Genomic DNA, 15,558 nt, shown 5'->3' with positions numbered 1-15,558 from the left:
GGAAATTAAAGCAAAAATATCTACAGGATTCTCACCTGTATTCACTATGGGAAAGGCATGACTGATACAAGAGGCAAACTTGGGCTTTTCCTTTCCCATCTATCTCCGGTGTCCCTGGATAGACACGATCTCATCGTTATGTTTTAGAAACCAAGAGATATCTATCCAGTTAGATAGCTGCATATCTAGTTAGGGTTTATTCACAGAATATGGCCAGTTTGTCCCAGTGGAACTCAGATTCCTGTAGCTCATCACATTGTCTCTAAATTCCAATCGAGTAAGTGACATTCCCCACCTAGGCCTGACCCCTCACCTAGGATTAGGATTTTGGCATAGAGACAGTTGTGTTTTCTATGAATATTAATGAGGTGGCAGATAATGTTTCTTTATATTTCTTCATTGTATATCCACATTTGACTGTTTAACTCATTTGTATGCTACTAGAGGATGAATGCCTAGAAGTGCAGCTCTTGGGAGTGAGAGGCAGCAGGGTCAATAGTTTCAGGTTGTCTTTGTTCTTGGCTGGCATAGACTATTGTAAAATCCTATCTTAAATTTAAAAAAGAAAAGGAAAGGAAAGGAAAGGAAAGGAAAGGAAAGGAAAGGAAAGGAAAGGAAAGGAAAGGAAAGAAAAGAGAAAAGAAAAGAAAAGAAAAGAAAAGAAAAGAAAAGAAAAGGCTGGGCTGTGGTGGCGCACACCTTTAATCCCAGCACTCGGGAGGCAGAGGCAGGCAGATTTCTGAGTTCGAGGCCAGCCTGGTCTACAAAGTGAGTTCCAGGACAGCCAGGGCTACACAGAGAAGCCCTGTCTCGAAAAAAAAATAATAATAATAACAAAAAAGAAAAGAGAAACAAACAAAAAAACTATATATTTCTGCCACCATTTCTTTTTTTTAAATTTTATTAGGTATTTTTCTCATTTACATTTCCAGTGCTATCCCAAAAGTCCCCCATACCCTCCCCCCCACTCCCCTACCCCCCCACTCCCACTTTTTGGCCCTGGCATTCCCCTGTACTGGGGCATATAAAGTTTGCAAGTCCAATGGGCCTCTCTTTCCACTGATGGCCAACTAGGCCATCTTTTGATACATATGCAGCTAGAGTCAAGAGCTCAGGAGTACTGGTTAGTTCATATTGTTCCACCTATAGGGTTGCAGATCCCTTTAGCTCCTTGGGTACTTTCTCTAGCTCCTCCATTGGGGGCTTTGTGATCCATCCAATAGCTGACTGTGAGTATCCACTTCTGCCACCATTTCAAAGTAGAAGTTTAACTTTACATTTTTCTTACAATTTTCCCTCATTATAATTATTTAAACTCTTGACATTTTACAGTCATTTGAAATACCGCCTTTATCATAGACTAAGTTTTTACACACACTTGGGTCTGCTTTCACGGAAAACATACATGAAATACTTGTGTTCCCAACAATCGCGCCACTGTGCTATCAGAACATGAGCTATGGCTCCTCCCCTTCCAGTTGCCATGGTTCAGACTCTGCAGTCACTGAGAGATGAGAAACTGCTGCAGACTATGAGTGACCTTGCACCCAGCAACCTCCCCGCTCAACAGGAAGTCCTCAGGACGCTGGCCCTGCTGCTCACCAGGGATGACAATGAGGTCAGCGAGGCTGTGACACTCTACTTGGCAGCAGCCTCCAAAAATGAGCACTTCAGAGAAAAGGTAGGATGCTAAACGGTGGGTATCAAGGCTTAACTTTACTGTTAGCTGGGCTCTAATCCTGGCTAAAGCAGGAGGATTGCTGAGAATTCAAGGTGGGCTTAGAATGGAGCTACTTACCTTATAGGATTATACTAGGGTTATCACATAATTTTTTAAAGATTTATTTATTTATTTATTTATTTATTTTATGCATATGAATACACTGTAGCTCTCATCAGACAAACCAGAAGAGGGCGTCAGATCCCCTTACAGATGGTTGTGAGCCACCATGTGGTTGCTGGGATTTGAACTCAGGACCTCCAGAAGATCAATCAGTGCTCTTAACTGCTGAGCCATCTCTCCAGCCACCAATTTTTAAAAGTATATTTCAAAGTGACTAGAGAGGAAGAATTCAAAGCTTCCCAACCCGTAGATATGATGAGTGTGAGGAGGCAGTGGGAGCCATGAGCAGAGTGTTGCACCTCGTCTTCAGTTACTGCCCTCTAATCTACATAAAGCTACATAGCTCTGTTTTTAAAGGCAAAAGTGGTATGGTTTTTAGAATAAAATTTATTATTTTAGAATACAGAAATGGGTAACTTTTTTTTTTTACTTTTTTTTGCTAAGTTTGTTCTTTGGTAATTTAGTGTGCATGTACAGTGCATGCTGAGTATACTCACCCCCACCTTCTCTTGTCTCCTCCCACCTTGGTCATATCCACCTCCACCCACTGGTCACTTCCTCTATGGCTTTTTTCCTTGACCCTTTGAATTTTAACCAGGGTTGTATGTGTACCCACGGCCTTGGAACTGCAAACTACTGAACAGATACACCATTCAGAACACAGCTGAAAATAATAACCCTCCCCAGAATCCATCGATAACCAACATCAGGAGCTAGAACCTCCTACGAGCCCCTCCCAGATCTAAACCTGGCAGACCAGTCTTGTGCAGGCCTAGCACCCAGCTGCTGCGAGATCATGTCTGCAATAGTTAGGTGATGCCCTGACGATAGCGTTTTAAAGCCACCTCCCTGACTCCCAATGCTTACGTTCTTTTCTGCCCCGCTGTCCATGGCATTTCCACCCCCACTTTGGTGCGGGTCACTAGATTCCTTGAGACTGAAGTTACAGCTGATTGTGAACTGCTATGTAGATGGTGAGAACCAAACCTGGGTCCCCTGGAAGAGCAATCAACGTTCTTCTGGGACGCCTCTCACTGGATACCCCTGCCTAGCTTGGAACTTCTGATAGAGTCCATGCTGGCTTGGAACTCACCATGCAGATTAGATTGTCCTTCATTCTCTGCATGCACATGGTGCCCAGACATATACACAGGCAGAACACCATACCCATAAAATAAAACTGACGCGGGTTTTTAAAAATTAAAAATCTACATAGCACATATGGGAGAAGATATTCCATATCCCCCTACCCCAATTACCTCCTTTGTTCTTACATACTATATTAGTGACAAACAGTTCAAAATGTCTCACAGTATCTCTTCTTCCCCTTCAGGCCTTGCTCTATTATTGCGAAGCACTAACGAAGACCAATCTCCAGCTACAGAAGGCAGCATGTCTGGCCCTAAAGAGCCTAGAGGTAAAGCTCTACAGCCCCACCCCTGTCCAGACTCAGAGCCCCCATCCCTGGTCAACCCTAGAGAAACACATGTCTGTGAAGCTTAGAGGCCACACCATGTGGACATATCCAGTGCTTTCCATATTCAAAGCCATATTCACATTCTCTAGTAGTGTAGCAGTGTCTCTCGTCTCCCTGGAGCCACCTAGTCAGGGTCCTTTTTCCTCTTGAACATGGACTACATATGACTTTTGTTAAATTCACCAAATAGGAAATAATTACTGTTTAGCCTTGCCACACTCTGACTGCATGGTGATTGTACCTGGCTGTTCTGCAGTGGTCAATGCGCTAGAGGAGGGAGGCCTTGGTGAGCAGGGAGAGACGAGCAAAGGCTACAGATCTCCAACAGAAGTGTGGCTCCCCACAAGATCTCATGTGTGACCGTCTTTACCACAGGAACACTAGGAGAGGTGCCAGGAAAAACAACGAGAGGGTCACCCCGTAGTGCTTACTAAAACCTTAGATGGGCACAAGGGACTGATGTCATAAAAGGAAAAGCTAATGACCTGTGAAGGAAAACAACCATGGGAAATTTTGCCTTCCTTGTTACTTGGTCAAAAAAAAAAAATACCTGCCAGTGAGCTCCCCCCTCTCCCCCCCGCCCCCCCAAAAAAGTCCCCATTGGTTAAGAATTTATTTGGGCACTCTCCTGGTGTGCTGTGACTCATCGCTGCTGAGCGTCTCCCTGTCTCTGCTACAGACTTCACATGGGTAGACACGTAGAGTACAGCAGCCTATCTGGGTTCCACTGGACTTGTGTGCTGTGAAGGATGAAGCAAGAGCCCTGGTTTTAACCCTGGCGTAGCTCCAGCTGAGAGCACCTCGTCTTGTCCCTACTCTATCCTTTTTCTCCTCCCACTCCTCCCCCCAACCCCCCAAATGCAGTCCCTGTGGAAACAGAAGACTTCTTTGTGAACCAATTCCTCACCTGTCCCGCCCCCAGCTCAAAAAGAATTCCACACCACATGTTGTTTCAATCCAAGCACACGAGTTCTAAACTGAGGGTTATTTTAGAATCGATGGGATCGAGCATAAAGAATTAGCTGTTTAGTCTCCTGGAAGACTGAAGGTCTAAGTGTCAGGCACTGATCTGTTTTCCCTGGCAGGCCACCGAAAGCATTAAAATGCTAGTGACGTTGTGTCAGTCTGACACTGAAGAAATCAGAACCGTGGCCTCGGAAACCCTCCTCTCTCTTGGTGAGTTCGTTTTTGTGTGCTCATTTACTTCTGATATTCTCCCTGGAACCTAAGGGAAGGTTCATGTCATCTGCTTTAATGGCTTCCTCCTTGCCTGTGTACTCCCTGCTCCTAGAAGAGGAGGCAGGAGAATCACCTCAAGTTCAATGACAGTTTAGACTACACAGTGAGACCCTTTCATGAAAGCCAAAGTGTTAGGACCTGGAGCACAGAAGACAAAGAGGAGCTGTAGAGATCCCAGCATGGCTGCCAGTGTGGAGATGGTATGCCCAAGTCAATGGCCTGAGCTCTGCAGTGCATACTGGGTACCAGAATGCCTCGGCCTCACTGTGACCTCTTCCTGCCTACTGGCATCTCATTCTGGAATATCCAGATAGCCCTCCCCTTCACACTGTAAAGGTTCATGCCTTTTGTTGTTGTTGTTGTTGTTGTTGTTATTCCGTTTGGGTAGACACTCGAGAGAAGGATATCAAAGACTTGCTTTCCTTTTTCCTGTTTTTAAAGGCAGGTGTGCCCTAAAAAAAATAGGCCTGAACTTCTGATCCTCCTGCCTCCACTTCCCAAGAGCCAACCATACATGTGTGTGACATGGCCTCTGATTTATTTGGTGCTAGTGATCAAATCCAGGATTTTGTGCCTGTTAGGCTAATACTCCATCAACCTAGCCCCATCCCCAGCCATCAGGAAAATCTCTCAATCTCAATCAATCTCTCTCTCTCTCTCTCTCTCTCTCTCTCTCTCTCTCTCTCGGTTTTTTTCGAGACAGGGTTTCTCTGTATAGCCCTGGCTGTCCTAGAACTCACTCTGTAGACCAGGGTGGCCTCGAACCCAGAAATCTGCCTGCCTCTGCCTCTCAAGTGCTGGGATTAAAGGCATGCTGGGATTAACACCACCACTGCCTGCCATGGAAAATCTCTCTTAACTCTGTATCAAATAGACAATTGTTGTCGGTAGCTCACACCTGTAATCCAAGCTCTTTGGAGGTAGAGACAGGAGGCTTGCCACAAGTTTGGGGCTAGCCTGGGCTACCAGTGTGGGCTACAAAGTCCCTATCCTCACATATACACACAGAGAGAGGAATGGGAAGGGAGGGAGGAAGAGGAAGGAGAGAAGAAAAGGAAGGGAGGAGAAAGTTATAGAAAATGTTACTATGGTCATATGCTCTAAATTCTAAAAGTCTTTAAACCTAACCCTGCCAATGTCACTAGGAAAAAAGCCACTCTGGTTTGACAATACATCTTAACCACGTGAAGAAGATTTATGGTTATTATAACCACCATGAAAATCCCATTATTTCGAGCCCTTCTTTTTTACAGGGATGGGATTAATAAGACTTGGCGCTGCTGTTAAATACACCATTCTTTGTAGAGGAAGCTTAGCCAGCCCATGTTTGTTTAAAGGATAAAATAGTTATTCTCTATGGCTGTTTTAGATAAAGAAGTTATTTAATTCTCTAAAATGTACCCAGGGTATTAGTGGCGTAATGTCTTTTTAATCCCCCAGGGTTCTGAAATAACAGTGAAGATTTAAAACAATAAACAATAGCTAGATGTTTATAAAACCAGCATCTCTCTTCCCATGGTAAACTGAGGAGGGGTACCTTGTGGCCTGTACTGCAAACTCATTTAGCTGCACTCCAAGATGCACCCCAGGAATGACCAACACATCTGCTTCACCACCACCCTTTCCATGATGCTCATACCATCCAGGCCTCCCTGCCCTCTTCAGACTCCTCCACTTGCTGCATCCCCAAGTCTCCAGGGAAGCCTAATGTCACTGTGCCTCTGTTCCACCTCATAAGGCTGCTCCCTGAGGTCTCCAGGGCACCTCTGCATGGGGACTTTAAAACCTTCTAATATGGAGTAGAGTTGGAAGACCCCACCCCACCCCAAATAGTGTTGACTCTTCCTTGACCCCTGATGCATGGCTACTGCTGCACTTTTCCCACAGAAGCCTGAATTCATACAGGGCTTGAGTATTCCCAATGGCAATAGAGAGGACACCTTATGACAAAGGGCTAGAGTCATGACAAGCACTGAGAGGGACAAACAGCAGCTCCTCACCAACTAGTGCATACTTGCTTCAACCTTATAACCTTCTTGATATCTGAGAGACCCTCTGTGCAATGTGCAATGAGAGAGGTTTTTTGTTTGTTTTTTGTTTTGTTTTGTTTTGTTTTGTGTGGGGTTTTTTTTTGGGGGGGGTTGTTTGTTTGGTTGGTTGGTTTTAGTTTTTTTGGTTTTTCGAGACAGCCTTGGCTGTCCTGGAACTCACTTTGTAGACCAGGCTGGCCTCAAACTCAGAAATCTGCCTGCCTCTGCCTCTGCCTCTGCCTCTGCCTCCCAAGTTCTTAACATCTACCATCCAAAATAGCACCTAGTAACAGCACCATGTGCTTGCTCAGCTCAACTAAAAACTCAGGTTCCAACTTTTGAGCGGCAGATGTAACTCAGTGGTGAGCACCTGTCACCATGGGCAAGGCCCTAGCTTTGATCCCAGCACCCTGCTCCCTCCAAAGTCTTTATTTAATTCTATTTCCATTTTTTGAAACACTGATCTGTGGTATTTTGCATGGGAGAGTGTGTACGTGTTGGGGGCATGCCTGCCAGGGCACCTATGTGAAGGTCCTTCCAGTATGTAAATCCAAGGAGTTGAACTCAGGTCCCCAAGCTTGGTGGCAAACATCTTCACCCATAGCCTTGGCTATGCCAGAACAGCTAGCAAGATGCCCTGGGGGACAGCTCTGGTTGTGCCACTGTATCAGTAAAGGTTGACTATCCCTGGTCCCAGATGAGTTCCATCCAAAGAGCTTCAGATTGTATTGCCTTTTTTTTTAAGTTTAGAATATTAGTATATACATGAGATACCTTAGAAATAAAACTTAAGTTTAAAGATGAAAATTGTGTGTTATATAAGTGTTTATGCCTACGTTGAAGGAATTTTTATGTAACATTTTACATTTATATACATTTAACTACAAACCTATACTGTCCAAGGTGTTGGGGTCTAGGAGTCACCACACAAACACTGATCTCAGTTAGACAGGGATGGTTTATTGAACACACATCTAAAGACTGATTGATCAGGGCAACAGCTAAGGCTCTAGAGCTCAAAGCTGTGTGCTGGACATTTCTCAGGGCCAGCTTATGCAAAAACCACAATGAGGTCATACGCAGGGGATGGAAGTGTTGCCTGGTGGTCAGCCCTGGCTCAAGACATTTTAGACATAAACGTTCATACTGGCCTTTAATTTGATAGATCCTATGTGAAGTTTATAGTTGTGCAATTTCTTAAGATTAACAAACCTCATAATATATAGAACATAACAGGACATGTGGTCAGCATGACCCTGTTCTGAGTCAAGTTATTTTTCTGTGTCAGTGACTGGCAGGCATGTTACAGTAACAATATGAAGTAGCTGGTGGGCATAGAACAAAATGTCTGTGGCTAGGGGGACGGGCTTCAGGACAAGGGGAGCAAAGGCTCTCACCTGTGGGGTCTTCCCAGGGCTCACGGATTTGAATGCTGAAGCATTTAGACTTGAGGTTTTGGGGTTCCAGGTGCTTGGTGGCACATGTAGAGAACTTCGGGATCTATTTTGAGGGTTTGTCCTTCTCCAAAGTCACTCATGTCGGTATATTCCCAGCATTGTGTTAACCAGTGTTTCCCTTCACATGACGGACTAGTTCTGCACAGCTGAGCCTTCTCTCTGGCCCAATAGCAACATCTGATATAGCTAACATATTTCGCAAATATATTTTGTTACTATTTAAAAAAACTGATTAAAATGTAGGCATATGAGGGCTGGGCGTGAACCAGGGATAACGTTCATATTACAGAGTGAGCCAGAGACTGCCTTCGCAACACTGAAAGTGGGTTAAATCCCACTTTGTCTCTCTAAGAAAGCTGCATTCTATCTATCTCTATGCTTCACTTTCCCCGTTGACCTAAAAGAACACTGGGGACTTATTGTCTAAAATACTGTGCTAGGGCTGGGCTTAGTAGTGCCTGCCTATGATCCCAGCACTTGGGAGGCAGAGGCAGATGGATCTCTAAGTTCAATATAGCTTGATCTACAGAACAAGGTCCAGGACAGCCAGGACTACATTCTTTTTTTTTTTTTTTTTTTTTAAGAGAACTGTGGATTGAACCCAAGGTCTCCTGCTTGCTAGGCGAGTGTACTACAACTGAGCCTGATAAATCACCCCCCTTTTAAACATTTCATTCTGAGACAGGGTTTCACTAAATGGTCCAGGTTTTGATTGAACTGGTAGTGATTCTCCTGCCTCAGGCTCTTGTGTAGGTAGGATTACAGGTCTGTGCCACCACACCTGGCTTTTATTTGTTTTCTTATGACAGCCTTCCAGTGTCACCAAGGCAGTCTTTGGCTCACTCTGTAATATGAACGTTGTCCCTGGTTTATCCCCAGCCCTCATATGCTTACTTTTTTTTTTTCTTTTCTTTTGGTTTTTCGAGACAGGGTTTCTCTGTGTAGCCCTGGCTGTCCTGGAACTCACTTTGTAGACCAGGCTGGCCTCGAACTCAGAAATCCGCCTGCCTCTGCCTCCCCAGTGCTGGGATTAAAGGCGTACACCACCACACCCGGCTCCTCATATGCTTACATTTTAATCAGTTTTTTAAAATAGTAGCAAAATATATTTGCAAAATATGTTAGCTATATCAGATGTTGCTCCGAGGGTCAGAGAGAAGGCTCAGAGGGTAAGATGATAGCTGCACACATCTGACAACATGAGTTCAGTCCTCAGAACCCATTCAAGAAAGAAGCACGCACATCTGCAATAACAGCATCCCAAGAGTAAGATGGGAGATGGAGGCAAGAGACTCACTCAGAAGCCCATGGACCAGCTGCTGTGACGTATGCAGAGTAGCAGCAGAAACATGAGGGACCTTGCCTCAGTGTGGAAGGAGAGACCTGATGCCAGCATGTTGTCTCTGACCTCCACATGCATGCAGTAGTGGACATGCACACATGCACAATACGTAAATAAACAAAGGAGGTGGCTATAAACAAGACTGAATGATCTACTGTGTGTTTAGGGGGGGTATTAGTCAGCGGTCTCTAGAGTCACAGAATTTACAGGTAGTCTCTATATAGTAAGGAAATTTGTTGATGCCTTACAGTCTATAGTCTAACTCCCCAACAATGGTCAGCAGCAGCTGTGAATGGAAGTCCAAGGATCTAGCAGTTGCTCAGTCCCACAAGGCAAGCAAGTGAAGAAGAGAGAATCTTCCTTCTTCCAATGTTCTTATGTAGGTCTTCAGCAGAAGGTTAAAAATCTGGCCCAGATTAAAGGTGTGTGCTTTGTCCCAGATGACCTTGAATTTAGAGATCTCCTTGCCTTAGTCTTCTGGGATTCATAGTCACTATGCCTCGAGATCTCCATGCCAAGATCCAGGTCAGAAACATATATCTCCCAGCCTCAAGAACAGGATCACAGATGAGCCTTCCAACTCTAGATTGTAGTTCATTCCACATATAGTCCAGTTGACAACCAGGAATAGCCACTACAAGGGGTAAAGACTATAGCTGAAACTTGAAAGCCTAACTTTTCCCATTAGTCACATGGATGTACATAATGATATGATGTAAAATGTTGTGTGTATATGATATAATGTAACTAAGCCAATATAGACTGTATTCAAGTTACTTACATAAAGATTCAATACAATGAGGTCAAGGATTAAGCCTTACTAAAGTCCCTAAAACACTAGACAAAACTTAGCCTGGCATGCACACTTGGTAGCAGTCGGCACAGGCTTGTGCTTTGTCATCTGGTCTCTGATGTTAACTCAGAGGTTCTTGGTTGTTCAAAGCATTGCCTAGAAACCCACAATCTAGTTAAGAACAATGGAAAACCACTTCTCCTTAACATAGTACCTAGCTAAGACAGCAATACAACGCTGAAGGTGCAGCTCAGTGGGAAAGTGTTTGGTCTAGCATACATGAGGGTCTGGGTTCAATCCCCAGGAACGGTGCAAAACGTCTCCAAAGCACAGTTCCATTTCATTCTGTGTGATGCATACGTAATGTAGTCATGTTTAATGTTCCCTATCCAGGAGAAGACGGGCGACTGGCGTACGAACAATTAGACAAATTCCCTCGAGATTGTGTTAAAGTGGGAGGTCGTCATGGAACTGAAGTTGCCACAGCCTTTTAAATTTCACGTTAACCCCTGCCTGACTGCTATTCCGATGATACCTGGCCTCAAGAGGGTGCTGTGATGTGGCCAGACAGCAGAGAGCTGCTGCCGCTGCCAAGACGGAGATGTCCAAGTCCAATGGCACTGTACTGTCTACTTTTCCTTAGCCCACAGAACAGGGCTGTGTATAATTCACTGGACTGCATCGTAGTTTTGACTGACAGCACTTCAAAGTAGAGTTTGAAAGTAGTCATCTTAATGCCTTTGTGGAAGTTCATCTGTAAGCTTGAACTCTTCATGTGCTATTTGGATACATACATATAGTATGCCTTGCCATCTTTCTGCTGTGTTCTCAGGGTTGAGTGGCCCCTTAGTTACCGAATTTTATTAAATAGACAAAGCACAAAAAGAATGTACTGCAAATAAAAGTTGGTTTTTTTTATTTTTACAGAGCCTGGCAAAAGTGATCAGTTATAAGACAGTAAGTTTTGGAGCTGAGGATGTGGCTCCCTTGGTAGAGTGCTAGCCTAGGGAGCAGGAAGCTTGGGTCTATCCCCAGCACTGCATAAGCTGGCTATGCTGCCCATATAAAATCAGTGCTCAGAAGGAAGAAGGATCAGAATAAGTTCAAGGTCATCTTTAGCTACCTAGGGAGTTCCCAGGGCAACCCCGGATACATGAAGCTATGGGGGTTGAGGAGACCTAAGATTTTTGTTTTTGTTTTTGTTTTTGCTTTTTTGAGACAGGGTTTCTCTGTATAGCCCTGGCTGTCCTGGAACTCACTCTGTAGACCAGGCTGGCCTCGAACTCAGAAATCTGCCTGCCTCTGCCTCCCAAGTGCTGGGATCAAAGGCTGGGACCTAAGTTTTATAGCTTAGTTTTTTTTTATAGTTCCTACTATTTGTTTCTATTTCCATCCTGAGAATTCCATATCATCTATCCATGTGGTTTAAGAGAGGGACGGAAGACTTCTGCTTCGTTGAGGTTGTACCATACTATTAAAAGCAAACAAAACCTCAAAGCTTAAGCTTTCGTTCTTTAACCAGAGCCATCTTTATCACACTCTTGGTTTTTGTTGTTTGGCTTTTGTTTTGTCTTGAAACAGAGTCTTCCTATTGTAGTCCTGACCAACCTGGAACTCAGTATACAGTCCAGCCTGACCTTGAACTTGCAAGAGTTCTCTAGCCTCTGCCTCCAGAGCTGGGGTTATAGGCACAAGCCACTAGGCCTGGTTCTACATGTGTAATTTTTTTTTCTAAGACAAATACACACCCCTAAGTTGTAGATTCAGAAAGATGTATTTCTCTTTTAAGAGAACCTGGACTTTGGATGAATCCTAAGTCACTGGACTACATTGTAGTTGTGACTGACAGCACTTCAAAGTCCATCTTACCTTACCGTAGAATTTGACACTGGATAGAATATTGGGGTACTGAAAGTGGTTCCTGCTTCTATAGAATAGCCATGAGCCTTGGAAGCAGGATGCCCTGAGAGATGGAAACTGCCCCATAGTTTCCACAGCAGCTCAGTACCAGCGTAGAGATTCAGTCTCTTACAAAGTGTACAAGGGGTGGGGATGCCAAGACATCACAACAATATGTGTGGGTGCAATGTGAACTGTATTCTGGATGTGTTTGTATAAAATACCAATTAGATATTAGTTCCAATATTTACATTTTAGCAAGACTTTTAAAAGTTCCTTTCATTTTAAAGTGAAAATTGTTTGTCGGGCTTCTTGCAACACATCCTTCCAACTGTGAAGTCCCACTGTACATATCTGTATTTTTGTAAATGTTATATATATGCATATATCCCTCATTTTAAAGGTATGTTGTACAGTTATAGTATGTATAGGCTACAGTCTTTGTTAAATGGTTGAAATGTCTCTTTTGTAGAAAGTGAAATCACAGCTATTACAGGGCTTTTGTTTGGTTTATTTGTGGATTTGAAACAGTTTTGAATATTGCATGGATAATTAATTTCACATCTTTTGTATCCACCTCTGTGTCTGGCTTTTGGTTGGGAAGTGCTTTTAGGTTTGTGATATTTGTATTCATCCCTCTTTCAATCATGTAAGTCAAAATAAAAATTATTTTTAATTACTAGTCTAGTGTAGAATCTGATATATACTTATCATTTTTATCTGTTACTATGTGTGTGTATAACGTGGTGGAGGAGGGGTATACATGGTGCACCTGTGGAGGTCAGCGGACAACCCTGTGGTGTCCATTCTCTCCTTCCACCATTACATGGGACCCCAGAATCAAGCTCAGATTGTTTTCAGGTTTACACAGCAAGGGCCTCACGCACCGAGCCACCTCATGGTCCTTCTCTGTTTTCCAGTCCCTTCCGGAGTTAGTATTTATACAACACACTACTCCTCATTGTCTACTAGAGCTTCTATCCTGAAGTGAAAAGCATAGGGGAATTTTGTATCCCAACAAAGTAGCAGACTAGAGTCCACAGGAGGAAAGCAACCACTTAAAACACCTTCAGACTGAGCCAGCAGCCTTCCCTGCCTTGCCTGAGTGATGATATCCCACCAAAACGAGCCTTCCAGTAAGTATCAAGGTCTTTACTTAGTGAACGTTCTAGCTAGGCCTTTGCCCACTTTGTATTGGTCTGTGCCTCTCATCTATACCCAATATAGGTTCACTGAATACACTCGGAGTTTCTTCTCCCAATTTTTAAAAAGATGTCTTGATTTAGTTGCATATGTGTGTGAATATGTACATGTGTATGTTGGGCTTTGCACTTGTACACACATGAAAGCCAGGAGAAGTCAGATGTCCTCTGTCCCTCACTGCCTATTCTTTTGAGGCTCTCTTTGAATCCAGGGTTTTGATCATTTGTCTAACCTAGGATCCAACGAGACCCAGCAATCCCTGTCTCCTCACCCCTCCTCAGACCTGAGGTTATAGGCAAATATACAGTGTCCACCTGGGATCCAAAGCAAGTGCTCTTAACAGCTGAGCCACCTCTCTAGCCTGTTCTCTGCCCACCCTACCCTGGTTTGGACAAGGTCTTTATAACTGAGGCTGCCCTTGAACTCATTATGCAGCAGAGAATGACCTCAGCGGGAGCTTCCATTGAGATTTCAGATGAAAAAACTGAAGCATGCATGTGTGACAGTGTAGGAGTCCTGTGAGGGGTACCCACCCACCCCACTCCACCCCACCCCAGGACGACAACTCATGAAACTGCACCGAATGAATCCAAGTCTGCAGAGGAAGAAGTTATGGCCTGAATGTAGCGTGTCTGCCCAAGAAGCCGCAAGCAGTAGGCAGAGCCAGGCTGAGGGAGCAGCCACCTGGTTGGCAAGGCTTTTGGAGCCCACATTGCTGTGTCCTATATGCTGGCCACGAAGCTGGAAGACATCATGTTTTCTCTGCTGGGGTTTTACCTTCACCTTTGATCCTTTCTTTTGGTACCATAGTCCTCCCTTCTGGAAGGGGAATGTATATCCGGTACCACTGTAGTTTGGATTTGCAATGAAGTTTGGCTGGCGTCTCAGATTTTTAACTTGGACATCTGAGCAGTAGAAGAACTGGGGAGTCTTGGAGATGACTAGATGCCTATTTTATGAGGAGAGTGAGAATGGAGGTTCCCAGAAAAGAAGCTGCACTGTACATTAAACATCCATCAAAGGCTGACCAACTAATTAGGACTTTAATGATCGTGGGTGCTGGGATTCAGGGGATTGCCCCGCACACACACCACATCCATCAATCTCAGTCAAGCAAAAATAATTTACTGAACGCTCACCATAATAAATGGACTGGACGTTCAAGATCACAAAAAGAGTTGGGAGCCTAATTGCTGTATACTAGTCTGCTCTCAGGGTAGGCTTTTTATAGGACCAACCAGGTTCAAAAGTTCAAAGGGCGAGGAGGTGAACAGTTGGCTTGTGGGGCACAGTATTATCAGCTAACCTTTAAGCTGATTGGTCCTGAGTAAGGTAAGGGGGTTGGACACAGGAGTTTCAGAACACTGAGATAACAAGCATGAGTATTATAATCATGAACACTGAGATAACAAGCATGAGTATTATAATCATGAACACTGAGATAACAAAGCATGAGTATTATAATCATGAACACTGAGATAACAAGCATGAGTATTATAATCATAACTTTTTGACTTATTAGTCGCATTCTTCAGTGTCAGCCACAAAACAACAGTGAGCTCATTCATAGGTGCAGGAAGGGCTGCTTGGTGGTCAGCTCTGACTCAAGATATTTTAGACAAAATAGTTCATATTGACCTTTGATTTGATGGGCCGTACATAAAGCTTTGTGGAATTTCTTAAGATTAGCAAACCTCATACAGAACATACAGAACAAAACGGGGTGTGTGGTCACCATGTCCTTGAGCCAAGTCACTTCTCTGTCCCAATGACTGGCAGGCATGTTACAGCAACAACAAGAAATAGCTGGCAGGCACCGAAAAAATGGCTAAAGATATTCTAGGGGTGCGTGTCAGATCATAACAGTGGGGACATTGGAATGTTGTAGGTCTAGAACCTAATTACAAAGTATCTAGTGCTAGCTTTAGCCCCCTTGATAGCCATTTATTGTTAGCTCTGTGTATGAGCTAACATGTTTGTGACTAGTAGATAAGTCTTTTTAGAATGTACGAACAAATCCCTAGCTTCCACCAACCCCAAAACTAAGGATGTCATCAGAAATACCTGAGGCTACACAGAGGGACTATAATCCACCCTCCCAGATGTTCCAACCAAGTTATTCAGAAAGCACGCTGATATATGACTTAATCTGCTCTGTTACTATAAAACGTTTGTAGGACTGTTATGTTGGAACCTGGTATTTGAGATAACCTAAATCCGTGTGTCCAGCACATGGTCATTCATATTTATCCCCCAAATAAACTCTTTTGTCCCC

At 43.9% G+C, this 15,558-nt stretch overlaps 1 protein-coding gene across 6 annotated transcripts in view; it reads left to right on the top strand.

Annotated features, from left to right (window-relative positions):
* The window catches only part of Ripor2 (RHO family interacting cell polarization regulator 2), a 223,839-nt gene extending 211,107 nt beyond the window's left edge, over positions 1-12,732 (top strand). For all 6 annotated transcript variants that reach the window (XM_029468441.2, XM_021180185.2, XM_029468439.2 and 3 more), the window contains 4 exons: positions 1,479-1,681; positions 3,177-3,260; positions 4,406-4,496; positions 10,575-12,732. In XM_029468441.2, the coding sequence (XP_029324301.1) occupies positions 1,479-1,681; positions 3,177-3,260; positions 4,406-4,496; positions 10,575-10,675 (479 nt within the window). In that variant the 3' untranslated portion in view covers positions 10,676-12,732. The remainder of the gene's footprint in view (positions 1-1,478; positions 1,682-3,176; positions 3,261-4,405; positions 4,497-10,574) is intronic.
* Positions 12,733-15,558: the final 2,826 nt, after the last annotated feature.

The sequence above is a fragment of the Mus caroli genome, unplaced genomic scaffold (assembly GCF_978045245.1).
Source record: "Mus caroli unplaced genomic scaffold, Mus_caroli_1 scaffold_15, whole genome shotgun sequence".
Lineage (NCBI taxonomy): Eukaryota > Metazoa > Chordata > Mammalia > Rodentia > Muridae > Mus > Mus caroli.
The sequence above is the reverse complement of the archived record's forward strand: the minus strand, read 5'-3'. Positions and strand labels throughout refer to the sequence as shown.